At 51.7% G+C, this 27608-nt stretch overlaps 8 protein-coding genes across 8 annotated transcripts; 7 read left to right on the forward strand and 1 right to left on the reverse strand.

The window, feature by feature from the left end:
• Positions 1 to 483: 483 nt before the first annotated feature.
• Positions 484 to 2468, forward strand: ATP2 (atp2, beta subunit of the F1 sector of mitochondrial F1F0 ATP synthase; the record flags this gene model as incomplete). The annotated part of the gene is made up of 9 exons (XM_051726396.1): positions 484 to 494; positions 561 to 713; positions 763 to 775; positions 839 to 925; positions 979 to 1338; positions 1388 to 1596; positions 1648 to 1694; positions 1746 to 2339; positions 2389 to 2468. 9 exons carry the CDS (start codon positions 484 to 486, stop codon positions 2466 to 2468), a joined length of 1554 nt encoding a protein of 517 aa, XP_051593578.1.
• A 2652-nt stretch (positions 2469 to 5120) lies between these two features.
• CYA4 (Cytochrome c oxidase polypeptide 5, mitochondrial) lies at positions 5121 to 5882 on the reverse strand (the record flags this gene model as incomplete). Its single annotated transcript, XM_051726397.1, has 3 exons — positions 5121 to 5219; positions 5284 to 5480; positions 5660 to 5882. The coding sequence occupies 3 exons, from the start codon at positions 5880 to 5882 to the stop codon at positions 5121 to 5123; spliced, it is 519 nt and encodes a 172-aa protein (XP_051593579.1).
• A 2009-nt stretch (positions 5883 to 7891) lies between these two features.
• Positions 7892 to 9183, forward strand: J4E82_000074 (uncharacterized protein; the record flags this gene model as incomplete). The annotated part of the gene is made up of 5 exons (XM_051726398.1): positions 7892 to 7903; positions 7962 to 8011; positions 8067 to 8130; positions 8244 to 8928; positions 8981 to 9183. 5 exons carry the CDS (start codon positions 7892 to 7894, stop codon positions 9181 to 9183), a joined length of 1014 nt encoding a protein of 337 aa, XP_051593580.1.
• Positions 9184 to 10892: 1709 nt separating this feature from the next.
• Positions 10893 to 14040, forward strand: J4E82_000075 (uncharacterized protein; the record flags this gene model as incomplete). Its single annotated transcript, XM_051726399.1, has 9 exons — positions 10893 to 11502; positions 11550 to 12579; positions 12628 to 12739; positions 12790 to 12882; positions 12931 to 13022; positions 13071 to 13150; positions 13203 to 13318; positions 13435 to 13605; positions 13810 to 14040. 9 exons carry the CDS (start codon positions 10893 to 10895, stop codon positions 14038 to 14040), a joined length of 2535 nt encoding a protein of 844 aa, XP_051593581.1.
• A 1315-nt stretch (positions 14041 to 15355) lies between these two features.
• J4E82_000076 (uncharacterized protein) lies at positions 15356 to 16656 on the forward strand (the record flags this gene model as incomplete). The annotated part of the gene is made up of 3 exons (XM_051726400.1): positions 15356 to 15751; positions 15800 to 16464; positions 16527 to 16656. The coding sequence occupies 3 exons, from the start codon at positions 15356 to 15358 to the stop codon at positions 16654 to 16656; spliced, it is 1191 nt and encodes a 396-aa protein (XP_051593582.1).
• Positions 16657 to 17828: 1172 nt separating this feature from the next.
• On the forward strand, positions 17829 to 19141 carry J4E82_000077 (uncharacterized protein; the record flags this gene model as incomplete). Its single annotated transcript, XM_051726401.1, has 2 exons — positions 17829 to 18619; positions 18673 to 19141. The coding sequence occupies 2 exons, from the start codon at positions 17829 to 17831 to the stop codon at positions 19139 to 19141; spliced, it is 1260 nt and encodes a 419-aa protein (XP_051593583.1).
• Positions 19142 to 20461: 1320 nt separating this feature from the next.
• Positions 20462 to 22948, forward strand: J4E82_000078 (uncharacterized protein; the record flags this gene model as incomplete). The annotated part of the gene is made up of 3 exons (XM_051726402.1): positions 20462 to 21268; positions 21332 to 22499; positions 22551 to 22948. 3 exons carry the CDS (start codon positions 20462 to 20464, stop codon positions 22946 to 22948), a joined length of 2373 nt encoding a protein of 790 aa, XP_051593584.1.
• Positions 22949 to 23614: 666 nt separating this feature from the next.
• Positions 23615 to 26951, forward strand: J4E82_000079 (uncharacterized protein; the record flags this gene model as incomplete). Its single annotated transcript, XM_051726403.1, has 3 exons — positions 23615 to 23939; positions 24002 to 25692; positions 25743 to 26951. The coding sequence occupies 3 exons, from the start codon at positions 23615 to 23617 to the stop codon at positions 26949 to 26951; spliced, it is 3225 nt and encodes a 1074-aa protein (XP_051593585.1).
• Positions 26952 to 27608: the final 657 nt, after the last annotated feature.

The following is a 27608-nucleotide window of genomic DNA, read 5'->3' on the forward strand; positions in this document are numbered from 1 at the left end:
TGCCTGTTGTTGATGGGAATATGCCTTCCCTTTGCAGACGTGATGTCACTAAGAGTCCGCTATCTGTTCTGCTTTGGTGACCAAACGAAAGGCTTAGCGTTGCTCATAGCATAGGGATACCACATCAACTCTCTCTTTTTGTGGTTTTATTGTCCCGAGGCGGATATTCAATCGGGGCGAATCGGAAGGCGGGGAGGCGTCGTAACATCAACGGAGAGCATGGTTGTGTAAGATTGAGGTGCGTTCATGAGAGGTCGAGCACTCCCGAAGAACATCGGCAGGATAAAAACGTGTTTGGGGTATCGTGGGAGAGTTTACGATGCGATCCTGGGGTTGTCTCCTCGCCATCAACTAACCTCGTGGGCACTAGTCGCGCACGGATCTCTTGGAACGCCGTCCGCTTTCCTTTCGAGCTGTGAGAAGCTCTTTCCTCACCAACCCACCCTCTCTCCACTCACCAATCCGTCTACCACATATCTCACAATGCTGAAGAGGTAAGCCAACCGCCCATTGAGTCCAATTGATGATGAATTGAGATGGACTGACGCCTATTTCGACAGTGGGATCCAGCAGGCGCTCCGCGCTTCCATGCGCAGGCCGGCCATCCGCCGCAGCGCATTTTCGCCCATGAAGAAGAGCTTCGCCCCCGCGCTCTCCACCCGATTCGCCAGCACCGACGCAACAAAGGATGGCAAGATTCATCAGGTCATTGGGTAAGTCCTCTAGCATAACTCACAAGTATTCTTTACTGACAAAGGACAGCGCCATCGTAGATGTGAGCAGTTCAAGGAAAACTTTTCGTTGCATCAAGACAACGGCCGCTGACCATTAACTACAGGTCAAGTTCGACACCGAGCAGCTCCCTGCTATTCTCAACGCCGTCACCACCCAGAACGGCGACCAGAAGCTGATTCTCGAAGTTGCTGTAAGGACGCCAAGAATTGAAGAAGTGGGAACAGCATCACTGATTCAGGACAGCAACATTTGGGTGAGAACGTCGTCAGATGTATTGCCATGGATGGTACCGAGGGTCTCGTCCGCGGTTCCAAGGCCACCGACACCGGTGCCCCCATCAAGATTCCCGTTGGTCACGGTACCCTTGGTCGTATCATGAACGTCACTGGTGACCCCATTGACGAGCGTGGTCCCATCAAGGCCACCAAGTACGCTCCCATCCACGCCGACCCCCCGGAGTTCACCGAGCAATCCACCTCCGCTGAGGTCCTCGTTACCGGTATCAAGGTTGTCGACCTGTTGGCTCCTTACGCTCGTGGTGGAAAGATTGGTCTCTTCGGAGGTGCTGGTGTCGGAAAGACTGTCTTCATTCAGGAGCTGATTGTAAGGAGACACACTGTCTACTGGCTGAGCATTAGCTAACGGCAGGCAGAACAACATCGCCAAGGCCCACGGTGGTTTCTCCGTCTTCACTGGTGTCGGTGAGCGTACCCGTGAGGGTAACGATCTGTACCACGAGATGCAGGAGACTTCCGTCATTCAGCTTGACGGTGACTCCAAGGTCGCCCTCGTCTTCGGTCAGATGAACGAGCCCCCGGGTGCCCGTGCCCGTGTCGCTCTTACTGGTCTTACTGTTGCTGAGTAAGTCTTGAATTCACTGTGTTGACAACGTCGTGGCTAATGGGAAAAAAGATACTTCCGTGACGAAGAGGGACAGGATGTGCTTCTCTTCATCGACAGTAAGTGCTTGTACGAACTGCCTGTGAGACATACACTGACTTCGGCAATAGACATTTTCCGTTTCACCCAGGCCGGTTCCGAGGTGTCCGCTCTTCTTGGTCGTATCCCCTCTGCCGTCGGTTACCAGCCCACCCTCGCCATTGACATGGGTGTCATGCAGGAGCGTATTACCACCACCACCAAGGGTTCCATCACCTCCGTCCAGGCCGTCTACGTGCCCGCTGACGATTTGACTGACCCTGCCCCCGCCACCACCTTCGCCCATTTGGACGCCACCACTGTCTTGTCCCGTGGTATCTCCGAGTTGGGTATCTACCCCGCCGTCGACCCTCTTGACTCCAAGTCCCGTATGTTGGACCCCCGTGTCATTGGTCAGGACCACTACGACACCGCCACCCGCGTTCAGCAGATTCTCCAGGAGTACAAGTCGCTCCAGGATATCATTGCCATTCTCGGTATGGACGAGTTGTCGGAAGCTGACAAGCTTACCGTCGAGCGTGCCCGTAAGATCCAGCGTTTCTTGAGCCAGCCTTTCGCTGTCGCCCAGGTCTTCACTGGTATTGAGGGCAAGCTTGTCGACCTCAAGGACACCATCCGATCATTCAAGGCTATCTTGACTGGTGAGGGTGACGACCTTCCCGAGGGTGAGTCTCGACTATCTCCGCATTCATAGCGTATAACTGACATTTTCAGGTGCTTTCTACATGGTTGGTGACTTCGAGTCAGCACGCGCCAAGGGAGAGAAGATTCTTGCTGAGCTCGAGAAGTCATAGACGGACTTTGATGGTGGGTGAAGAGTCGGCCAGAGTGTCTAGTGCAATTCGCTGGTAGTCTCACTTTGTACAAAAGATATACCTCTGAAACTGTGGGACTTTTAAGCGGGTGCTTTGATGCGTGGCTTCCTGTAACTTATCGTGCATGAAGAGACCGCTTTTTCTTGTTCAACACACCTCAGTTTTTCCCTGCTCGTGATAAATGCTGTTCTGACCACGGGAATACAGTTTAGCATCTGTGTTCGTGATCTTCCCAACGACATCGTTCACTAGCTTAAAGAGAGAAATTGAACATCTCTTTGAGCAAAATACTTATGCCTACTACAATAAAGCGTGTTAAGACTTTCCTAGACATAGGTAGAGAATCTAGAAGTCTACAATGCTATTAATCTTTCTAGAATTTCTTCTTAGAAGTTAACGTAGGCGGTAAACTAGAGCTTGTTATCTCTGTACCCGATTGAGTTTTCTATTGTATACGGTGGTTCTTGGTCTAGGGAATGGCTGCGACTTGGTTCAGGGATATATGTTGATGCTCGTCCAGAGACATGTTCCAGGACATTATTCTTCACCGCTCGATGATATCAATTCGACGTAATAGCGTATTTTGAACACACGTGGTGATGTTACTCTATTGAACAACAGGTGGCCATACGTATAGTTCTTCTCCCCACGCCTAGAAACCGATTCTCAAGCCTAAGAGCAAACACTGAACTAAAAGCGGCGGGCTGCCGACGTTGGAAAAGAGCTTGGGCAATATACATACAGCTTGCGATCGATACAAAGGGTCTAAGTCGAGGAATTTGTCCATAGTGGTTATAGGTGTGTAGTAGCCAACGCATGTATGCTGTAACCCGATCAGTCTTAAGCTTGGGAGATCACCCGCTTTCGCCCCTTCCAATACAAGAATTGCTAGATGCCGGCAACACGCTGGGATCAAGCGACCAATGAGAATTGGTTCAAGTTACCATACTGTTGATAACAAGAGTCAACATTGCAACTTACCAAGGTACTAGGACATGCACGACCCAATATGAGGAATTGTGATAAATATTCAAATCTCACCATGGGCCTAAAAGTACGTGGACTCATCTGATGCGTACGACATGACACATAATCGTAGTAGTAGCACCGCATTTAAACCTGCTCCTTGAATCCAATATCCAACATTCTCCTGAAGTACCTCGCATATGGTCAAGTGTTTGTGTACATCATTACCATCTTTCCAGAGACGACCCTTACACTCATCCTTCCTTCAACCAAGTCAACGGCATGGATTGTCTTTCAAACAGTGGATGCGTAAAGCAGATCATCGTATTAGAATCAATACAACAGGCTTCCTAAGCGTGCGAGCAGTTTCGAGTGTGGCCTAACGTAGTCAAAACTGCAAGCACTAGCCACACATCTGAACAAACTCTCTCGTGAGCGGTCGGGATGGTATTGCCTCAGATATGTTGAACAAAGAGTGATACACATGTTGGCGATATTTACATGACTGGTTGTTCTGATTCGCAATAGATATTGACTGGCAAAGCTCCGATCGTCAGAAGACCTTTGGTGGCCATAGTCTATATTCTACTGAAACCAGAAAAGTATTTGGTGTTCAGCGGTAGCCATTTACATGGAAGTTGCAGATATACATGAGCACTACACGGGCTCAGCTCTTCAGCTCAGGACTCAGCTGGACTGCAAGTAAGCTTCGCACTCTAACGTAACCGCGGCCGCGGTCTCACCCTCTGTCCACGGCTAAAAGTATGCTATCACGAAGCTGACTTATCTTCATCCGGTGTGTGCTGCAAAGATTACCTTCGGCCGCGGATGTGGTCATGTACGCTCAATACCACTATTGTCAGTTGTGTAACTGATCGCCTCTGTACCATCGGCTCTACGCATATACCCATGCAAGTCCGAGTACGATTCTATGCTTATGCAATCACCACTCGATGTAGCATGGCATTAATGTGGCGTGTTGTTATTGCTTTTGATCTACTGCTTCCTTGTTGCACCTCTCCGGATTGCCACATGCATTACCCGATGTATATGCTTTATGGTCGGTGCTCTGTCATGTATGCTATCGTGCTGATGTCGTTTGCGAGGACGGTTTTGCAGGCGGCCGTGCATCAAGAATTCATTATCATCGATAGTATTGGGGTCTTTAGTTGGGAGACAGAAAGACGTGTTTATTTTCCAGATGGTGTAGTGGAGATAGCACAAGAGCCGTTCGTCGTCCAATATAGGCGATACAAAATGTCCAATCTCGTCTGTAGGCTGTGATACGCGTTCAACTGTATTCGAGGCATTCAGGACAAACTATATAATGTTGAGCATGTTAGACTGTGCATTTAGTTAGTTGTCACTTGACTATCGTGGTACAACCTGACGTGACGAGGGTGGAGAGCCTTGATTTGAGAGTTGGGCAAATCGTACAGCGTGCTTCCTACACGTGATCGAAGTTGAGAACCGTCAGGCAAACGCGAAAAGCCTCTAGATTTCTGTACAATGAGGACTATTATGACAATGGCCGATCGACAGCCGTTCGTAACGCTTTCGATCTTGTTGTATGTGACACAGACAGTACCAAACGGAAATTGACCCAAGGAAAATGTGGTATCGGTATTGGTATGGTGATTGTTGTGACTCTTCTATTCGGACTCTTTACTCGTCGTTGAGCTTCTGGCCCGCTGGGAGATCCTTCTCCGACTTGCTCTGTACCATCATTCCCTTGTAGCCGGTGATGGGCTCGGTTCCTTGCGACTGTGACGTGTTAGTACTGATACATACACAAGGGGCGCTTGATAAAAGCGTTGGAGCTACGCACCTTCATGTACTCCTCGGTGGCTTCTTGCCATTCCTTTGTCATGGTACGGGGTCGGATGGGGCTGGCGAACATGCGCGTGAAAGCGAAGACGGCAAAGGCACCGGCGATGACGGCAGAGGAGAGGAGGAAGACGTTGCGGCCCTCATCCGGAGGCGGGGGTCGGCGAGGACCGTGGGGGCCAAAGGCGATGAAATAGGCTGTATGCAGAGCATGTTGTCAGTGCAATGTTCATATCGATAATTTTCCGGTACGTCGCGATGACCTCGCGTAGCGCGCACCAGATGCCGCGGGCTAGCTCGGGTACCTCGTTCATAACACAAGATACGTCATAACAGCTCTCGCGACATCCAGATGCGCCTCATGGGATTGTACGCACCGGCCTTCTTCTCCTGCATGGTCAACTCCTTCCAGTCGGTCTTCATGCGGTCCCTAAGTGTCATCCACAGGTCGGCCTGCTCCTGGGGAGGCATGTCTTCCCATCGCTTCTCGATGTTGGCAAGGGTTGGGTTGGAGATGGCGTGGGCCTGGCGGGATTGCTGAAGCTGGCAGGCTACCGGGGCAGCTCTGGGGAGAGCGGTGCGGGTCGCGGTCGATGACATGGCGGCAGCCGAGCTCGAGGCCCGGATGATAGATGAGCGCAGCATGGCGGCGGGCGGAGTGGAGAGTGTCGAAAATTGAAAAAGAAAGGGAGAAGCTTCCCGTCGAGGGACCTACAGCTGCCAATGGATCGTGGTGGTGATGGAGTCGATGGTGGGCCAGGAGAGCTGTCTTGCAAAATGTGGTTGCGGGAGGAACGCCAAGGTGGTGGAACGATCAATCTTCTGTGGCCCGAGCGCCCCAGTCGACCTAACGCCTAGCTCCTCATTGGCCGCGATAGCCTTCTATCGTGGGATGTGAGAGCCTCATTCGGATTCAATGCAAGGGTTACCATGAGGCCAACGCTGTCTGATGGCGAGAATAGGACTACAATGACTGTTTTTGAAGCATGCCCTTCACTGGGCGGCTTTTGTACTCTACCGAGGTGATACACAGGATTCGGACATGTGTAGATACCGAAGTACGGTTGCAAGGAGGTCTTCTTGACACTCGAGCATTTCAACAGCATCTCCATATTCGTCTTGGCTCAGACGCGGCCGGCTAAGGGCCTCTGCTGGATGGGTGTGCTTGCTTTCTGTGTGAGCTGTTCGGTTGCCAGCATCACCCTTTGGGCCGAAGCAAGTATTATGATATCGCAACAAATAAGACAAGACGCTTCGGACGTGTTGACTCAGGCGCATCAAAAGACTTGGATTGACTTATATAACTTATACACATTCGCATCACTCCCCTATTTGGGTACCTGAATGAGCACGTAACTTGGAGCAGAATGCTCGCAAATTCCCTCAAGCGCGGGGTAGATCAGTGTTGCAAGGATCGGACAACGCAAGTCAATGGAGTCTGCGTACCTGCAAACCTCGTTGGAAACTATCAGCTACAAACACTGAACTCATCTTCCAATTTGCATGGTAGACGCGTCTGAATTGCTGTAGCTGTCCCGTGATCGGAGGGTCGGTGCACCCCAAACATGTCGGGGCCGGCATTGGCCTACATCGTCGTCTGTAACTCCGAGCTTGAGCTCAAGCTGTAGCTCGAGCTTTCCTTTGCCGCAACAGCTATATGCAGGTACCTAAGCACTTTTTTTAATCGCCGTAGGCCCTGGCGATCATGTGGCGGGCTTGAACTGCTTTATAACACAGCTCTGTCCATCATAGTGCCACCGTGCCGGCCGCGGATACGCCACGCCTCATCTCAAACCATACTCGACTTTGCCTGGCGGAGAGAATCTCGGTGGTGACACAAAACACTCGCCTCCCCACGAACCGGTGATCCGATCAGACTCTGCTGCGCGCTTTGCTTTATCTTATCGAATGACCAAAAGATCCTGCCCACGAGAGCGACAACGGCTACCTAACCCGCGCAGAGGTGTTTTTGATTGCTAGTCTGTGCTCCCGCTGATTACGAGATGCACATGTACTTCTTTCGTAAGAGTTTTGATAGAGTGATGTCCTGCGTGGCGTGCCGGGCCTGTATGCCCGGACAGCCGTATGCAGTGTCTATGCGAGGCTGCGAATACAGTATCACCAGAACACTTGGCGTTTCAGTCACGAAGGCGTCTGGAGACATTTACAGGTGCCTCGGTCAGGTTACCCTCAGGGTGGTTCTGCCCGAGCTGCCCGCCTTGCTCTCCGGTGTAGTCCGCGGCCTCGTGTGATGGCGATATGCGCCCCCCGAGGCTGTAGACAAACGTACTTGGCTTGTCAAGCAGGTAGCCGGCCGGAAGTGTGGGAGGGCGCAGAGGGTGTAATTGGGCCTAGGCGGCGCTGCATATCGGATTACAGAAAAAGAACTAAAACCTGTGACGTCCTCAAGCTGGTTGCTATTTAGCTTGCCCCTCCCTCACCTGGGCACCCCACCTTAGCCCAGACCCAACAAAACACTGCGCCCGACACAAAACTCTGTCTCTCACCACTTCTACATCAGCTTATATCCTATAAAAGAGTGAGCTCTGTTCAATTGCCTTCCTTCTTCCTCAGCTTATTGACTTTCGCAGCACTACACTCAGTTCATCATGGTTGTCAAGGTAAGCTTCATCCATTGTCCCGCTGGGTCAGGAGACAGCTGCTAACATGTCCTCACAGGTTGGTATCAACGGATTTGGTCGCATTGGCCGTATCGTCTTCCGCAATGCGTAAGTTTCGCCTAACTCGTCGATACAATCTACCAGAGCTGACCGCATGCCACAGTATCGAGCACAACGACGTCGACATTGTCGCCGTAAACGACCCCTTCATCGAGCCCCACTACGCTGTAAGCTTCCCCAAGCACCCACACTACAGCCGCGGCCATCCAAGTTGCGAAAACAGTCCTTGCGATGCGCTAGAGCTCCTCTGTGGTCGCAGAATGCAGGCTAACACATTCAGGCCTACATGCTCAAGTATGACAGCACACACGGCCAGTTCAAGGGTGAGATCAAGGTTGACGGCAACAACCTGACCGTCAACGGCAAGACCATCCGTTTCCACATGGAGAAGGACCCCGCCAACATCCCATGGAGCGAGACCGGCGCTTACTACGTCGTCGAGTCCACCGGTGTCTTCACCACCACCGAGAAGGCCAAGGCTCACTTGAAGGGTGGAGCCAAGAAGGTCGTCATTTCTGCTCCCTCTGCTGACGCCCCCATGTTCGTTATGGGTGTCAACCACGAGACTTACAAGTCTGACATCGAGGTTCTCTCCAACGCCTCTTGCACAACCAACTGCCTTGCTCCCCTTGCCAAGGTTGTCCACGACAAATTCACCATCATTGAGGGTCTCATGACAACCATCCACTCCTACACTGCCACCCAGAAGGTCGTTGACGGCCCCTCCGCTAAGGACTGGCGTGGTGGCCGCACAGCTGCTCAGAACATCATTCCCAGCAGCACCGGTGCCGCCAAGGCTGTCGGCAAGGTCATTCCTGAGCTCAACGGCAAGCTCACCGGTATGGCCATGCGTGTTCCCACCGCCAACGTTTCCGTTGTCGACTTGACTGTCCGCATCGAGAAGGCTGCGTCCTACGACGAGATCAAGCAGGCCATCAAGGAGGCTGCTGATGGCCCACTCAACGGTAAGCTCTCACGTTCGAATTCTATCTGAGCATCCATTCTGACGCATTGTAGGTATCCTCGGCTACACCGAGGACGACATCGTCTCCACTGACTTGAACGGTGACAACCGCTCCTCCATCTTCGACGCCAAGGCTGGTATCTCTCTGAACAAGAACTTCGTCAAGCTTGTCTCCTGGTACGACAACGAGTGGGGTTACTCCCGCCGTGTCCTTGACCTCTTGGTCTACATTGCCAAGGTTGATGGCAACGCTTAGGAGTCAGGACAGAGCCAGGCATTGCCTAAACTCTGAGTTCATTTCTTTATGACCGACTAAAAAGATCGGACTACCTTTGGCTAGGCGCGGACACCGCGGGGATGAAAATAGGGTTTGACCATGAATGCGTTATGCTAGACATGAATCAATGAATAATAATTGTCACAAACAATGCTTCCTTTGACCAACTGAATGTGAAGTGACATTAGAGGTCCTGTCGTCCGGATGCATGGCAGTGGAGCTGCCCCTGTTGATGCATTTTCTAGCGCTTGTTTACAAGCTAGTTCCCGAGGTACGACTCTCAGGCGAACATATACATGTACGCGGATCCCTTTTTCCCGCTTAGTTCCCGGTCTTTCGTTTACGTCCCGTAATCTGGCGAAAGATTTTGCGGGGAAGAACGGATGTTCAAGGTGGCTTCCGTATGCGGCATCCGTAGGCATGGAAGTGGTTACTATCGGCTTTGCGGTAAGATGTAGCCATGCTGAGAAGCCGTTCAGCGAATGCATATGGCCTTAAATTCTACAGGTTCCGAAACGTCAATTCTACTCTGCGAAGGCACACCACTTCTGGTCTGTGAAGGCACACAATGAAGCATCGTGGTATCATCGACAAAGAATACTGGGTAGACACGTGGCCTTGCTCTGCTAGCTTTCGAGATGATCGTGCTGAAAAGTGAATGGTAAGACTAGAGAATCACCTGTCACGGCAGGCTCCTTCTCTGCGAAGTCTTCTTCCATACTCTGTCCATGCTCTTGTGATATGCGTTCAGAAGTGAGAGTCGACGGATAGCGCTAAATACCTTGGCATCGCTTAGTCATATAATGGATCTTGACCGCGTAGGGAACTCGCATTGCTACGCTCCACCTTATCCTCTACTTTGAAGCCAAGCATCAGCTATTACAGAAAGCAAAAATCGGTTCTTTACTTTTAACCCACATCGAATTACTACAGCGTCAGCATCACGTAATTAAATAGCGAGCGTGAGTGAACCCTGTGGCGGTTGATGATCCATCTTTGACACGACGCGACCAACAATATTATGACGGAGCTCGTCTTTTCTTAGCTTATAACTTCATGCAGGAAAGGCTATCCCGAAATTAATACCTTTGTTATATTCTCAATTCAACTTAAAATGAAGTATAGCGATTAGCTTTAGGGTACTTTTCCTGCACGAGGCGACAACTTGAAAAAGACGAGCTTATCCATACCATGTCTATGCGTCAACGAACTCTGCTTACGGAACTGCAGGGCAAAATAAGCCTACGATATTGTAAACAGCGCATTAGTACTAAGGCTTTGTGCCTTCACCTGACAATAGCGGCGAAGTGCGACTCCAACCACATTCTACCAAATCATCAGCAACTTATTGGGTCTCAATGCGGTAGCAACCTTGCCAGTAAGTGCCTGCAGTCCTACCAGTATCAAAGAAGCATCTCAAGCAAACATGCAACTTCTTCGCATGGAGCAAGCATCTTTGTATACTAGGTTGCCGACATTCAACGTATTTCCTAGTGCTCCAACCTACTCGTCTTCTAGCATATCTGGTGACTTATCTGTTCAGCGTACTTTCCCCAAAGTCATGAACTCGTTCAGATAGGCCGTGTGACAATCGCGTGTGCCAGTCTCGTCGCTAACGAACATATATAGCTCTCAGCCGGCGACTGTAAGCGAGGCGTTTGACGTCCGCTTTACTCATCTGCGTAGTCATGGACGACGAAGACTATGCTATGGAGGAAGACACTATCGTCACTTCCACAGAGCTTAATGGCGATCATGTACCAGATACCATAAACCCGAACGAGCTCTTTCGTAACAAAGGACCAACATTGTCCAAGAGAGAGCAATTACCTTTCCACAGTCCATCGAAGAACACCTCGTTCCTGCAACCGGGAACCATGCAAAGCCAATCCGGATCGCACCGAACAACGAAGTCACCGAGTGGGTGGTCGGATAAGATGAGCATGTCGCGTCCCACTCCTGTTCGGCGCTCAAGTCCGCAGGTTCGCATACCCCCAAAGCCAAGATCTTCCCTCCTTCCGTATTCGACCAACAAAACAGGCCTTGTGTATGACTCTCGTATGCGCTTTCACGCGGAGCTTCCTGATATGAATCTAATCGACGATATTCATCCCGAGGATCCGCGTCGCATTCACTCCATCTACGAAGAACTCAGGGAAGCTGGTCTAGTGGCAACAAGCGATACGGATGAGGACCAAGAAGACAAGTGCTGGAGAATAATGACGCGCTTTGCTACGAGGCCAGAGATCCTCCTTATACATACAGCAGAGCATTACGCATTCGTGGAGTCGTTGCAGCGTAAGTTCACAACCATGTGTAAAGATCGCGACTGACCGTGTCATTAGATATGACTGCAGAGAACTTGAAAATAGAAGCTGATTCTCGTGACTCGATCTACTTCAATCATGCGACTTATGACTGCGCCAAGCTCGCAGCTGGTGGTGCTATCGAGGCGTGCAAAGCGGTAGTGCAAGGAACCGTGCGCAATGCAATCGCAATTATTCGTCCTCCAGGTCACCACGCGGAGACCAATCAGCCCTCTGGGTTCTGCATTTTCAACAACGTCCCAATAGCCACCCGCGTATGTCAGAATGACTACCCGGAGACCTGTCGTAAGGTCTTAATCCTTGATTGGGATGTGCATCACGGTAATGGTGTTCAGCACGCCTTCTACGATGACCCAAATGTCCTTTACATATCCCTGCATGTCTACAAGGACGGAAACTTCTATCCCAACTTGCCAGATGGCAATCTCGACTATTGCGGTGAAGGTCTTGGCGAAGGAAAGAACGTAAACATTCCGTGGGCTGAACACGGCATGGGTGATTCGGAGTATCTCTATGCTTTTCAAGAAATTGTCATGCCTATTGCTACTGAATTCGATCCAGATCTTGTCATAGTCTCGGCGGGTTTCGACGCGGCTGAAGGAGATCTACTGGGTGGTTGTTTCGTCACTCCGGCATGTTACGGCCACATGACGCACATGCTTATGCGACTCGCGAAAGGGAAGATCGTAGTATGCCTTGAAGGTGGCTACAATTTGAGATCAATAGCACGCTCAGCGCTCGCTGTAACGAGAGTACTCATGCTGGAGCCTCCGGATCGCTTGAGTGACGAACTCTCAGCTCCAAAGGATAGTGCAGTCTACGTTGTCGAGAACGTGAAACGCCAGCATTCAAAGTATTGGAAATCGCTCTACCCCAAACATCTGGACAAAACCGACCCTGGCTACAAGGATACGTTTCGATTGCACGAGGTCATTCGCGAATGGCAGAGCCAACGACTGTCTTCAGAGCACTCAATGGTCCCGCTTCCTACACTGCAAATCAACAAGGCAGGGTTGGCGCAGACCTTCGAGCACAATGTTATCGCTACGTAAGTTCATTGAGGCTTCCGCTAGCTGCTGATGCTGAAACCCTATAGACCAAACTTTATGGAACGACATCCTCTGCTCGTGATCTTCCATGACCCGCCGAGCTTCCACGACCATTCTGATCCGGTGACTGGCAAGAGAGAGTTACACAACACATGGCTTGTAAGTACATTTACAGTCCTGTACTGTGTAATTGCTGACTTTGGATGAAGACTGATGTTACGAAGAGGTATATTGACTGGGCCATCAACAATGACTTCCAGGTCATCGATGTCAATATTCCGAAAGTCGTCACAGTCGAAGATGTGAGACTGCAATATGCTTATCTCAGGAAAATCCGCTAATGACTTCAGTCGATCATCGGCTACATGAAATCCGAAGATTCTGCAGTTCGAGCACAGCAAACTCGCGAACTTGCAGCGTATCTATGGGAAAACTACATCGAGTAAGTTGCTTAGACAGTGCTCACGACTACTTTTTGACGTCATACCAGACCAAACGATGCAACACAAGTGTTTTTCATGGGTATCGGAGACGCATATCTTGGACTGGTCGACCTACTGAGTCACAATGGTAAGCGTCATTTCCCGTTTCTGGCAGTTTTTTCAGGCTGCTGACTCAATAGAAAACTGTACCGACCCCGATAGTCCGGTTGAGTGCTTGATCGGCTTCGTTGGAGAAACGACCATTCAATCGATAAAGCGAGCCACGGACGACACAATATCAAGCTGGTACTACTCAGTAAGTACGATCACGGATCACATCATAGAGACTACCACGGTGGTCCTCATCAACAACAAACCCAGCTAGCACCACAGCCTGACAGATACCATCGTGGCATCAGCTAACATTTGCAGCATTCCATGATCTTTGTGAAGAACAGCCACTTCGTCTGGAATCCAAGTCGCCAACGTAAGATGCGCAAGAAGCTTGGCAATCTTATCCAATCACCCAAAGATGGCTTAGACGACATGCTTGAGCAGCATCTGGAGGAGGTACAGAACCTCCTTCTGGAAAAAAAGGGTAAGGTAGTCACTTTGAAGACAGCTCAGACATCAGACTGACGTTTCAGCAGTACGTTCTTTTTCTCTTTTTGTTGCGTACAGTACCCAAGGGGAAATTAGCAACAGCATCTGGTATCCCAATGCCTACGCACGTAGCCTTGAGCAGACGTTCAATACTCCCCTGCCCATGTAGGAGGCAAGCGTACTATTTGGACTAACATCTAATAGGGCGAATTCGACGAGATGAATGACCTTTCCAGCCGTACCGACGAGGGACCACAGCACATGGCCACGGGATTGCGAAGTCCACCTTTACCAAGCGCGTCACAAACACCTAAGCGGTTCGACCCTGGAAATAGGCAAGAAGGTGCTATACTGAAGAGCCCTAAGATGCCACAAATGGGCTTGTTCAGTGCGAGTCCTGGTCCAAGGAGTCCTATCAAAAGGCCGCCTTTATGAGCTGGCATCAATTGTGTCCATTGCATGGCCTGGTGTTTCTGCGATATGTCGGTATGCGCTCGCGCTTTGGCGGAATCAGTATCTCTCTTCAATTGTACTATGGAAGCGATGTCTCATTTCATATGTGTTGAGTACGCGCTTTGAATTGCTCAACCTGTAGATATCGATAATACGCGTCTTCTAGAGGGCGACTGCGCCTTGAGGGCATGTGTTCGATGATGAACAGAGTGATGAGTGAAGATCTATTGACAATTCTGCAGATGCGATGCAAAATCTCGGTGCAATTGTCCGCTTCAGGATGTTCGGCCTGCCTCGCTTGCAAAGCAGCTAATCATGATGCCAACCGCTATCTAGCCCTATGCCTGGCATCCTTCCCTCCACGCTCGCATGATCCTTCACCCACCGTAGCAATTGCTCCGCACACGTAGCGCATGGCCATCTTCAATCAGCATGCTGCGCCCAAGCCATGAATGCGCCAAGTGGACGGGCCCAGGTTTTCTACTAGCACTAAGCTTACTCGGGGTTAGCGGCTCAAATGCTCGATGCTCATTCCTTGACGACAACTCAGCTGTGCTCCACCGTATGCCAGCTCGTGCACAAGGAAGAACTAGAAGGCATGGCATCTGCGAACAGCGCAAATCGTCGAATACACCCCGCGTAAAAGAGTTGCTTACCGCCCTTGGCCAACAGAACGCGCTCCATACGATCAGGCTGGAAAGAGATTGTTAATAGTCATGCACCGAGCGGCGCAGTCAAGGAAGAGTAGACACGGAAATAGCTCGAGTACCCGTGGACCAGCATCAGCGCTAGCTACCGTTACACATATCCAACCTCCCCTCAACCGTCTTTCTTATTCCCTGCTGACATGCTGATGGTCCGCCCCGCTGGTGAATCTACCAGCATCTAGCTGCGATAGCTGTACGCCTCAGGTGCGCCTGGACAAGGGCGTACCTGCTAGATCGGCATTGTGGATTGTGTTGATTGGTGAAAGGGGACAAACAAAGACTGCTTATGATGGTGGATACAGGAGGGTGGCCTATCGCCTGGTCCGCTATCCGCACCTGCGGCTGTGGGGGCTGAAAATGGCGGTATTGGATCTTGGGCGAAAGAGTGACTTAAGGTTGTCGGTCAGCCTGCTGTGTTGATCTCGCTCTGTTCCCCCTCTTTGAGCATTCCATTGCCAGCTGAACTGCTGGTATTATACTGCTTTCTTTTTTCCGACAACCAGGAACCCGGGACCGTGGGGAAATCACGACCTCTGCGCGGAAATCGGTTCTTGCTATTGTAATCGCCTGATCCTCGTACAATTGTCGCCATGAGACGCTCATGGACAGCAAGGCTAGCAGCTACGATTGCTGTTAGCCATAGCTTCTCTCAATTCGCCATCGCACAAGACCTTGTTTCATCAGTCTCTCAATCGCCATCACCAACGCCCACAGCTTCGGAGTCAGTAAATTCGTCGAGCGCAACACCAACCTCCTCTGGCGAACCAACAGTCCATACTATCAAGGCTGGCTCCGGGGGTTTTAAATTTGACCCACCAGAACTTCATAACGTCTCGGTCGGCGACATCGTGACATGGGAGTTCTATCCACCAGACCATTCGGTTGCGAGGGCAGAATGGCAGTCAGCCTGTGTACCGTATGAATACACTGGGAAAGACAAGGTTGGCTTTTGGTCGGAGACGCAATGGGTGAACAACACCAATGAGGTTTGTCTCCTTGTGGAAGACACAACGAATATACTGACAGGTCTTTAGCTCACATACTTCAACGTTACGATCAACTCGACGGAACCCATCTTTTTCTATTGCGCAGCACCAAATTCATGTTTGGGTGAACACATGGTAGGCGTCATCAATCCAAACTCGACACAAACTCTGGCATCGCAAGTTCACGCGGCGGCTGCGGCAGACTTTCAAGTAGCACCCGGTGAACCAATTCCTGCTGAAGCAACATCAACACTCTCCAATGCCCCCACATCAACTGGGACCACTACGCCAATTAGCGGAGGCAATGGTGGCGGTCATACCCTGTCCACTGGCGCTATAGTTGGCATAGCAGTGGGCGGGGTGGCCTTCTTAGCAATCTGCGCCGCTCTCTTCTTTTTCGTCGGTCGATCCAAGTCACTCAAGGAGGTCATCAAGCGACAAGACGCTGCGAACAACCACGACCCACATATGAGCCAGCAGTACGGCGGCTCGAGTTACGGTCATGGAGGGCTTGCGTCGCCAGGCTTCCAGCCGTCAACCCCAGGTTATGCTACACCACCACCAGGACACCATTCAGACTATGGGTTCAACTCGCCACCACAATATGGGCAGCACAGTGTAGGGGAGCAATATCCATCTGGCTGGTCGAGTCCTGGGCAGCAGCATGGTCATCTAAGTATGATGAGCAGTGTCAGTGGGATGTCGCAACAACAGTAAGTGGTCTTGAGTGTAGATTAAACCTGGCTCGGACGTGCAAGCTAACCACTGTGTTCAGGATTGACCAGTTAAAGTATGCACAGATGAACACGCAACCTGTTGTAGCAGAATTGCACAGCCCGCCGCTGGAACAACAGTCCTTCTCGGCCGAACTGGAAGCACCTGGGCGTGACAAGCCGAGAGGTTGAGTGGATGATGTAGATATGAATTATGATCCTGTTTCTGTACGCAACGTTCGTTGATACTATTTGAAATAGTGTAGTGCATTGCCGAAGAAAAAAGACTCGTGTGGGAAGCGTGATACAGCATGAAACGTTATAAGCAGAGGTAGTCCATGTTGCACACACACACCGACCTGAGACTAGACTGGACCCGGAACTCTCGGCAGCTATAAGATCGGTCTGGCTCACGGTGAACCATACAGCAACGAGCATATTCACGTATTGTATCTGCAATCGCCACACTATACGGATTTCGGCCCTTTTTCTGGTAAACCCTGCCAAGCGGCTCAAATGTCGTCGAGTGATGTTGTGGCATTGTACAACGTGCTCCGGCAGCCAACGGCTAGCGACATTGAGGTACCAGTTTATCGCAAGTAGATAGCAGCAGAGGGGCCGCGGATTAGCTAATATGAGGTTGCGAGTTGGACGAGTCGCGGACAGGTGGGTACCCAGGCGCGTCAGGATAGAATAGTTGCTTCTTGATGGGCCGCCATGCGTATGACCCTTGCCAGGCTTTGGGTACATGGTGAGATAGACGGGCAGCCTGTGTAGTCTTGATGAAGATATACGACGGCCGCGCTATGGTTACCCGGGCTTGGATGCTCCGATCACTGGTGCAGGTTGGCAAGAGCAAAATCTCTCCAAACTACTCGAGTCTAAACTAGCGAGCGCGGAAGCTAACGATCGGTCGTCATCTTCTGGAAATTTTGATGAGAGGATCTTCCCTCCATGTGTAGGGCTTAGTTGCGATTCATTGGCGGTCAGCAGCTCCGCACGGCAATGACGAGCATGCTGGCGCACAGGGCCGACGCCCTTACACACAACGGGCAGGGAAATGCGGTGAAAGTTGCTTGCGGGTGGGCAGAATAGGAAGAGGCAGCGACGGCGAGGTATGCAGTTTGTCAACCTTGGACGCGATGGATGTGCAAGGTTGGCCTGGTAGCCTACTAAAATCCCCGGACGTCACACGTGCTATCGTCGAACGCCCGCCAGCCAAGCCCTTACATCGCTGCCACGCTCACGCCAGATGAAGCCTCTTCCGCGCCCGTCCTCGATGGTTCCTTTCTTCCCCACGTTGCCAAAATGATCCGATATTGTCATCTTCCTCCACCCTAGGAACCGCTACCCGGCCCAACGACATGATCACTTCCTCACCCACAATCTCGCAACCTCCCTCGCCGAACACGACCTTCCACACGCCTAGCCACCGCCCGTACCATGCCTCAAGACGCACATCGGCATCCTCCAGCGCCCACTCGCCCCGCTTTGCCGTGACCACCGTACCCTCACGGCGGTTCGACGCGCCGCCCACCCCAAAGCCCGCCTTCTCGGCGCCGTCCCCAGTGCCCACCTTTGCGCCTTCCCCCCAGGGTCGCAAGAGAAGCTACGCAGACAAGGGAACACAATACTCGCCCTCTGGATTTCCCCCCACCTACCGGCCCCAGCCCAGCGACAACACCAGCGCCGATAACGGCGCCGACACTATCGCGCTCGACCACGACCACGAAGACCAAGAAGCCGGCTCGACGTCTTCGAGTGCTCCCGCAATTGCGCCTGCACAGCGGGGGGATACCTCCGCCGCGCCTGTCGTCACGGAGCCTCCCGAGCCCCAAGTGCGGGTTACTCCGCAGCCCGTGACGCCCGCCTACAATGTACAGCCCCAGGGTCGCCGCATGTCGCACGAGAGCGCGCATTCGGAAGCAGAGCCAGCCGCGGTGTCCAAAGAGTCCAGCACTGTCCTGCAGGTCCCGGCCTCGCCAGCTAAGAGAGCAAGGCCGCAGGAGCCCGACGTCAAGGTCATGCCTCTCCAGTATGAGACGTGCGATGTGAAAGACCTCGGCGTGCTCATCTCTGACATGCTCATGGAGCTGGTGCGCCTGAACGACGGCTATCCGCTGCGGGATGGAACGCTCACAAGATTCCATTCGAGGTGCGTTTATGCAAGACTGACTGAACAAATGCTCGCTGACATTGACCCCTTAGAGCCCCGCCTGGCATCTCAGTACGCGACTACCTTTCTCGTCTTATAGTGCATGCTACGCTGTCTCCGCCCATTCTCCTCTCCATGGTCTTCTACGTAGACAAGCTGTGCGCCATGTACCCCGCTTTTACAATCAGCAGCCTTACCGTGCATCGCTTCCTCATAACTGCCGCTACGGTCGCGGCCAAGGGCCTTAGTGATAGCTTCTGGACCAACAGCCTGTACGCAAGGGTCGGCGGCGTCAGTGTTCGTGAACTGGCGCTATTAGAGCTGGAGTTTCTGCGGAGGCTCGAATGGCGCATTGTTCCAAAGCCAGAGGTACTCGTAGACTACTACAAAGGCCTGGTCGACCGCGGGACTGGATACGTTATAGAGAAAGAGCCGGAATCAGGACCGACTGTCAGCTCAACCCAGATGCCCAATCCCACCGGATCTGCGACAGGCATACACACCAATCAATCAGGCGTATAATAACAGAGGCACACGATGGTTGAGCAGCATCATGCCACAATCCCTAGCCAGCTCACGAAGTTCTTCCAGATGACGTTAGCAGCTCGACTCTTGGGGCTCGTGTCGTTATTATGAGATCGCAGAGACGACGTCATGGGTTGTCTTATCTATTTCCAACACCAAGCCACACCGTGGCCGCCTTTGTGTGGAAGGTTCAGGAGACGACTAGCTGAATTATGATGAGCTGGCGAACCTGACTCGGCAGGGGAGTTATCTATCTCCTAGAGGGTCTCCGCCAACGAGGTGTCTCTTTGAGCTGTCGGAGGCACATCACTACACCATCTCAGGCTCGTGCCATCAACGAGCACCGTCATAGGCAGTTACCCGATGTGCCACCACCACGATTCGTTCGCTGCGGTACAAATGGTAGCTGCCAACAGTGGCCCCCAAAGCGACGGGGCAGCTTGGATTGCAGCAGAACATAGCATTTACGTGATCGCTTGTCTGATAATCGACTGAGCGCAGAACGCATGAGACGGGTGCAGGAGTTTAGCAGCACTTCTACTATTTTGAAAGTATTAGCAGAATCAAATAATCAAACCCCCATCCAAAAGCGTGCTGTTGTCCCGTGAAGAGCGTTCTGACGAGTGCACCACGGTCAAGCCGCTAGGAGCATGCATCGTGAGTAACGTGGACGAGTAAAATGCGGCGACTGGCACATCCCAGTCGTAAGACGCACGGCTGCCGAAAGAGTGAGGCTAACACTCCACCCCTATGGCGTAACTATACATGTCATCAAGCACCTTTGCTGTGACGACGGAGGTTCTTGCAAATGCCACGGCGCAAGGAGAGCCGAAGTATGGTATGCGCAACCTCCGTCAACATTGTCGGCTTAGTGACCCTGACCCAACAGCTGGAATGACCTGAAACCATCTGTCCTTCATTCCCCACCCCCACTACACACTCCACGCGTCTTCCTTTACGAGGTCACATCAGAGAGATCGTGTGCCGGCGCTTACCCCGAGAACCTCGCGATCCAGACGTGATCTTCACTCGGACCCGCGGTAGACGCGTCTTGCTCTCGAGACGGCGGCAGTAGCGCGACTATAGTACTATGAGGGTGAGTGTGTATATGTCACGAGAGCCTATGGACCCAATCGACCGCCTTGTGTTTCTGCTCAGCGTTGACTTCACTTCCCAGTCTTGTCTGAAACCATCGCACGTGCTCACGTTGCCCGTCGATAGTTCCGCCATGCTGCTTCGTCACCTCGCAATCGACAATCCACTGACTTGCACCAGAGTTTCAGGTAATTCTCCAACAAAGAGTGCTATGCGTAAGAGATGAACTCGGAATTCGCTCGCTGGGATGGTAGCAAACACCAGTACGACAGTCAATGGGGCGCGTCTCGCCCCGAGGCACCTCCAGCGCCGTGTGCCCTACCGTATGCCTTCGCCGAGCCTTTCCCACAACTCACGAACGGTTTCCAGCAACTGCAGGTTGGGAAGCATTCGAGAACACGAACAACACCCGTAGTTACTCGCACACACATAACTAGACATGGCTCGGAGCCAAACCCCATGCGACCGTTGTCTAGTGGAGGAGAAGCCCACATGGCCCCTTACCAGAGCCTCTCTCCGCCTCATCGTTCCGCATCGTATTCAAAACCGTCCCCTCTCGAGGACTTGCGCAAGTCAAGACGATGGCCGCCAAAGGGATACAGGTCGGAGGATGCAATGGAGCCTGAACAGGCGGAGGAGCTGATATGTGCTGGAGCGTCATCGTTCAAGGGATACTGCGATGCGATAGCGAACGCACCAGCGGGCTACGATCGCTTCTATGCCGTTATGGAGGCTGAACATCAGAGCCGAACAGATCGTGCAACCTTTCAACAAGAGGCATACCGAGACATTTCGCTCAACATGACGGGTGCATCTGACAGCCAGTTTCCATGGCTTGCTCATGAGTATCCTTGCATGGCGTACGCGTTCGGGAAGAGTGCAGGGACCACAACACTGAACTATTGGGTCAGCAAGTGCGGAAGCAGTAACCCTCCTATGCAATTCGCCAGCGAGGTAAAGCCGCGGAAGATAAAGCTCCTACAAATTTTGGACCGGTTGCAGAACCTAGAGAGTGGCCTAAATGAAGATGTCAGTCAACCGTCGTGCCCGGAGTGCTTTTGGTTCACATGGCCCTAACTTTTGGTTTCGCAGGATCCCGAGGAATTGTACCGCTACCTGTACGGCACGCTCATCGAAGATTCGGAGCAGTTTGACGAGGAACGCCGTCACGTTCGGACTGATCAGCAGATCACAGATCTCATCACAGTGCTAAGCAACCCTAAATGGATAGATTTCTCACACCCAAAGAATCAGGTTGTAGCAAAGTTCTTTGACAGCCCGGATCAGCGCAAGAAACAGGAGTTTTTTCACCAGCTGCTGCTCTCGGTCGAACTTTACCTTCGGATACACTCTAAGCACCATTCAGAGAAATCTAAGCGAAAGCTCATTCTGCAGCTTCCCGCCATCATTACCTGGGACCTGGCAGTGGCCCAACGGTGGCTCGAGAATATGGAAATTTCCAAAACGCGGATATCAAACACCCAGAGCACCTTCAGCTTTGATCTGAGGAGCAAAAGTAGACAAATCGAAGCATTGAGAAAATTTGCGGCGACACTAAAGTGGCCAAACATGGATGAAGTCGAGTATGTCCTGGACGAACAGGACTTGGACGAGAGAGCACTTGAGGACCGGTCCGCAGATGCCATGTCCTGGTTTTCAGGCATCATCCTGCCTGGTCGGACACTGCCTTGGCTCATTATGAACAGCTTGATAGACTGTGATAGGGATACTGGCGACGCTCTCAAGTATCTGACCCATATGCACCCAGCGTCCGGCTTTCAGTATCGAGCAAATACGTACTGGTCATCGCAATCTATCGTTGGCAAGGTACTAGGCGCCGCACGAGGGGTCAAACAGATTGCAGGTTGGATTGGACCATGCATATACACCCCGGACCTCAAACGCACTGAGTGTGTGAAGGTTAGACAACAAGAGTCACCGGATCCTATGTTGTTCTCGGTTGACGTAGAATCCATGGATCAACGCACCAATCCCTTGGGCGCGCCGGACGACAGCTACCCCGTAGACGACTACATAGTTCCTATGCCGGACACGGAAGACGTAACAGATCTAATACGAATGGAGAAGCTTCGCTTTATGCCTGTCAAAGAGCGGCCTGAAGGGACGAGGCACGCTGTCGGTCCTCCGATGGTCTTTGACGCCGCCATCTCATTCGCATGTGGCGGGGAGAGCTGGCCAATGAAGCTACGATATAATGTTGACTTCATCAACGCTTTTCCCTGCCACCAAGGCCCTCACGGTACGCATCTAGCTCTCGATAAACCACCGTTCATACGCTGACCACCATTAGTGCTATTCTACGATTTCAGCTTCAAAGCCATAAAGATTGACGAAGGCCTCGTCGACATTCAAGACTGGGGCAATCAGTCCGGTCGCATACCCCGCCCCACATCCTCTAAATCATCACCTGGCAAGAAAGCCTTGGCGCTCATGAACGAAAAGCAGAAGAGTGCTCACGAACAAGTTACCAATGTGCTCGTTATAGAGGCTCTAGGCGTGAGCGATAACGAAGTTTTTGCAAGAGCGTGGTGTGCTCATCATGGGCATAGTGCTATCGTGGCAAACATCAAGGAGACGTGTATGTCTTGCGCTATTCGTGAGGCATATGCGGCATGTGTGGCTGTCGTCATACTTACGGAAGGGGGTGTGGTGAAGGAGAATGACACTGAGGTTTACGGGTATGCGTAAAGAGTAGGAATCGGACATTGGTTATATGCATTTGCATCTTTCTGGGTCTGCTTTAGCATCCTTTTGTATTGATGGACACGATTTTCTTTTGTCTTGGGTTGGGATGGTGGCACAGGAAGGAGGCTCCAGGACGTGCTTGACGACTGTAACGGTACTCATGGGGCGCTAGTTTATGGTTATGTATCACGTCTGATGAATTGCACGCATTTACGCTTTTTAAAGGAGATGCAGGGCAAGTCCGCATGAGTGACCTCGGGAAGCTGGTGAATGAGCAATCACGTGGCGATAACCCTTATCGCGGCTGCTCTGACGTTGCGCCAACGGAATTGAGCGCGGCTATCTGCACTTCTTCGCTCGCGACCACTCTGTTGAGCATGACTGGCTTTGCAGACTTGGCATACCACCTGACAATTACCTGATTGTCGCAGCCTATATGCTGCATCGGCAGTAGCATAATCTCCTGTTGCGCCTTGCTCCGACGATACTCGCAACTCCCCAATCCGCAGTTTCCCAGTGAAGCTTCCATTGCGCCGCCCGTCATTGCCACACGCTTGTGCGCCCAGTACTGGACCTCTTCGCATGAGGCTGCACGACGACCGTTAATCTGCGCCAACCGGTTGTAGTACACACCCATTACCAATTACCCGCTTACCTTCCGTCTACGCCATGGGCCGGTCAATGATACCTCCGGCGCTCAACGAGCTCTCGAACCCTAGTACACCCGAGGCACAGGTCACAGCACTCCAGAACCTCAAAAACGAGATAGTAGGGCATGAGCAGAGGAAAGAACTAGCAGTGACACATGGCGTTGTGAAACCACTGGCGGGTCTGCTACGGGCAGAAGCTAGGAAGGGTAGGAAGAGGAGGAGGAATGTCACGAATGGACACAGCTCCGGGCTCTTCAACGATTCGAGGAAGGACATGGAAGAATGGACTACCGAGGATGAGTTGAGATTTCAGGCCACGCTCGTCGTCGGCAGCCTTGCGAATGGTGAGTGCCCAGTGTAAAGGACGCTTTGAAGGAGCATATTGGCTGATACATGAGACACACAGGCGGTCCAGCATTTGTCGCCCCACTTCTAGCAGGTCATGTCCTCCCTCCACTGCTCGAAGCGCTGAGGCCCAGCGAGACGCCCTCGAAACTCGTTACCACGACCCTCAAGACCCTCAATCAGATCATTGACGCCGTCAACCAGGAGAAACCTTGGCTCGACACGTCCGACTCATCCTCCCGGTCATCTCTCGCTTTTGCCGTTAACGAGTCGATATACACCAGGTCTGTCATTGACAGCCTCGCCGAGATATTGGCGCAACCAGCTGGGACGATGAAGGCCAATCAGCAGATTGAGGCGACGATCCGGCTCATCATGAAGACGTGCATAGAAGACAACCAGAAGAAGATGCTAGTGGATTCAGGAATACTGGATCTTTTGGCTGACAAGCTTGCTACTGTCGCTGCCATGGACGATCGGATCCCCGCAACAGAGTGGAAGCAGTCGAATCGCGAGCGGCTTCCCCGTGCCTGTCTGCCAGATATTCTGGAGGCAATCTCGGCTGTCATCAAGGACTCACACTTTTACACTGCTCGGTTTCTCTACTCACACTCAATACAGCAACTCTTCGGATGGCCGAAGGAACGCGCCTCAGCGTTAGACGCAAGTAATACATCACAGGCGGCATCCTGGGACAAATTAATTCCGCGGGTACAGACAATGGCGAGCAAATCAGATCCGTACATCAAACAATGGCCGGCTCTTGGTGCCTACGCCTCTGCCGCTGGGGATAGTTATTCTCGTCTGCCAAGTATGGAGTCGTTACAGCAGACTTCAAGTAGAAGTGTCATCACTGACGAATCTGAGTCGCCGTTGTTCATATGGCTCATGTACGTGGCCCGTCGAGGCGAAGGACGAGAGCGTCTTTCTGCTTGTTGGTTACTAGCGTTGTTGAAGAAATTTGGCGAGCGATGGCCTTTGAACGACCCTTCGAAGACCACAAGGGAAAGGCACTTCTCGTATCTGATTATCCCGTTGGTGGAAAAGATGATTGAAGACTCAAGTCCGACATCGGAGCAGACCAAGAAGGCGAGTACACTTAGTCCTGCGGCAAAAGACGAGTTGCGCTTTGTGTTGGAACGCTCACCAGTTGTGCTTGCTGAGCTTGTTGCTGGGAACAAGTCTCTTCAGACAGCGGCTGTCCATACCCGGACCCTACCGACGCTCATTCAGATTCTCAAGAAGTCGTTCGATGTGCCTGCTACGTCTTCGAAGCCCTTATGGCAACCACGGTCATCATCTAACGAAGTTAGAGATCCAAGTATTGACCCTGCGTCATCGACACTAGGTAGATCCGGACTAAGTGCGGATTTGTTGCATGCTTTCAGATATCGAGAGAGCGTTCTCCTGGCCTTGGCGGCAATAGCAGGAGATCAAGATTCTTTAAGGAAGATGGTCATTGAGATGGGCGCTGCAACGCACATCATCGAAGCTCTGGTCCCGTACCGAGAAACCAATGAGCAAGGGGCATCCTCTTCAGCAAAGGATGGCAACCCTGATGCGGTACTAATTGCTGCTTGCAAAGTTACACGGTCGCTTTCAAGGTCTGTCAGTGTACTCAGAACCAGCTTGATCGATCACGGTGTTGCACAGCCAATTTTCGAGCTCTTGACGCATCCGAACGTCAAAGTGCAGATTGCTGCTACCGAGGTCATAACAAATTTGGTACTGGATGTGTCTCCCATGCGAACTGTAGGTAGAATGTTGATCGTTTTGTGTTCTCAAGCTAATGTGAATATTAGGAGATTCTTGAATCTGGAGTATTGGGAACTCTGTGCGAGCAATGTCGATCAGCAAACTTTGACCTTCGTTTCGGCAGCCTTTGGGCACTTAAGCACTTGTGTCTGGGTCTGCCACATGCTATGAAGATACAGTGTCTCGAAGAGCTCGGTGTAGGCTGGCTCGTGCAGGTACTCAACGGGGAGCCATCCAAGCCTGCTATGGGAACACCCAATGCAGCTGGGGAACAGGTCGATATTCTCAACGCTGTCGACGAGCCTCACATGGATGTGGATGACGAGCCATCATCGGAAAATGATGATGACGATGCCATGACTGAGAGCATACCGTCTATGCGACGACATCAACGTCCTGGATCTCGATACACGAGTGCAACGAACATCCGAGATCGATTACAGCAAATTAAGAATGATGAACAGGATCATCGGCTGAACAGTGAGCGCGATGACATACGCATACAAGAGCAAGCGCTCGACTTCATTCGGAACTTCGTCTCCGAAGACAAAGCCTCTGGTGAAATGATTGATCACCTCCTCAAGACGTTTGGCCACAGCCGGTTCTTTGAAATTCTCGATGCTAAGATCCGGCCGAAACACTCTTCCTTGTCCACATCATCGTCCCAGAGTCAAACCAGTCCTAGTGCTCCCAGTTACTGGCCAAGCAACAGCCACCGTACACCCTTTTCTTCTTCCACGAACAACCCAGGGCAATCGAACTGGGCTACATATCCTGCCACCGAACTCATTCTTGCTGCCGTATATATACTCGTACACCTCGCCAATGGCCGACCTCAACACCGCTCCCTCCTTATTTCACAGACCACACTCATGCAACATGTTCTTCCTCTTTTCGCGCATCCTCGTCGCGATGTTCGCGTAGCTTGCTCGTGGATGTTGCATAATCTTGTTTGGGTAGAAGACCACACCGACGAAGCTGCGACGCGCGAACGGGCTATCAGTCTCCGCCAACTAGGTTTCGAGGAAGGTGCCAAGCAGCTGGGACGTGACGTCGACACTGATGTCAAACAACGTGCTATTGTAAGTATTGAGCAATTTGACAAGCTGCTCAACGGTGGCAGTGGTCATGGACGAGGTGGTGGCTTCGGCAGCCCTAGCGGATTCGGTGGTGGAGAGGGCGGGGTTGGTGGACTTGCAGGTATGGGTGGGCGCTTGTCAGCGATGCATGGCTGGAGACACGATTCTAGGGGTTGATTGTTTGGTAAGAGTGTAATAAGTGGGGAGTATATGGGGGCTAATTCTTCGGGTGCATTTTGGGCGTATGTTCTTTCAGCTTTAGCCTATGTGTTAGTTGTATGATTGGGATCGAGGAAACAAGGATATGGCATTGTTTCTAGCAAGCAAAATAACGACTATTCTTATACGTCTACAGTGCCAGATACTCAAGTAAAGGCCAATGTTATGTGTGCACACAGCTCAATCATTGGTCCAGGATGATTGAGGGTGCGAAGTAAGGAACACTCAGATCGCCATGTAATGGCCGACGTGCGAACTGCCTCTCAATCACAGCCCAATCCCAGAAGCTTCGTAATAGGCCCCAGCATTTTCATGGTCAAACTTAGACGGGTTTGGTCGCAGCTTATGTTTGGTCAGATACTAAGGTTTTTGAGGACCATGAGCCTGTTATTCACCCTATCCCTCTTTTTGTTCAAGTCAACATCGATACATCTTTTGAAACCGTAAACACCTTGACATCCACAGCCTTTAGTCTCTTGCATTGGTTTAAGAATGTAACTTTTTAGATTACTTCTATCCAGCGATGTCGCTGTAGTATGCTCATCAAAAGTCATCAGCCATCCCATCATGTGCACCTCCCAAGATACAAATCGAGTGAGCACATTCAAACCTCCA

The sequence above is a fragment of the Alternaria postmessia genome (genome assembly GCF_024291825.1).
Source record: "Alternaria postmessia strain BMP 2775 chromosome Unknown scaffold_1, whole genome shotgun sequence".
In the NCBI taxonomy this organism is placed as follows: domain Eukaryota; kingdom Fungi; phylum Ascomycota; class Dothideomycetes; order Pleosporales; family Pleosporaceae; genus Alternaria; species Alternaria postmessia.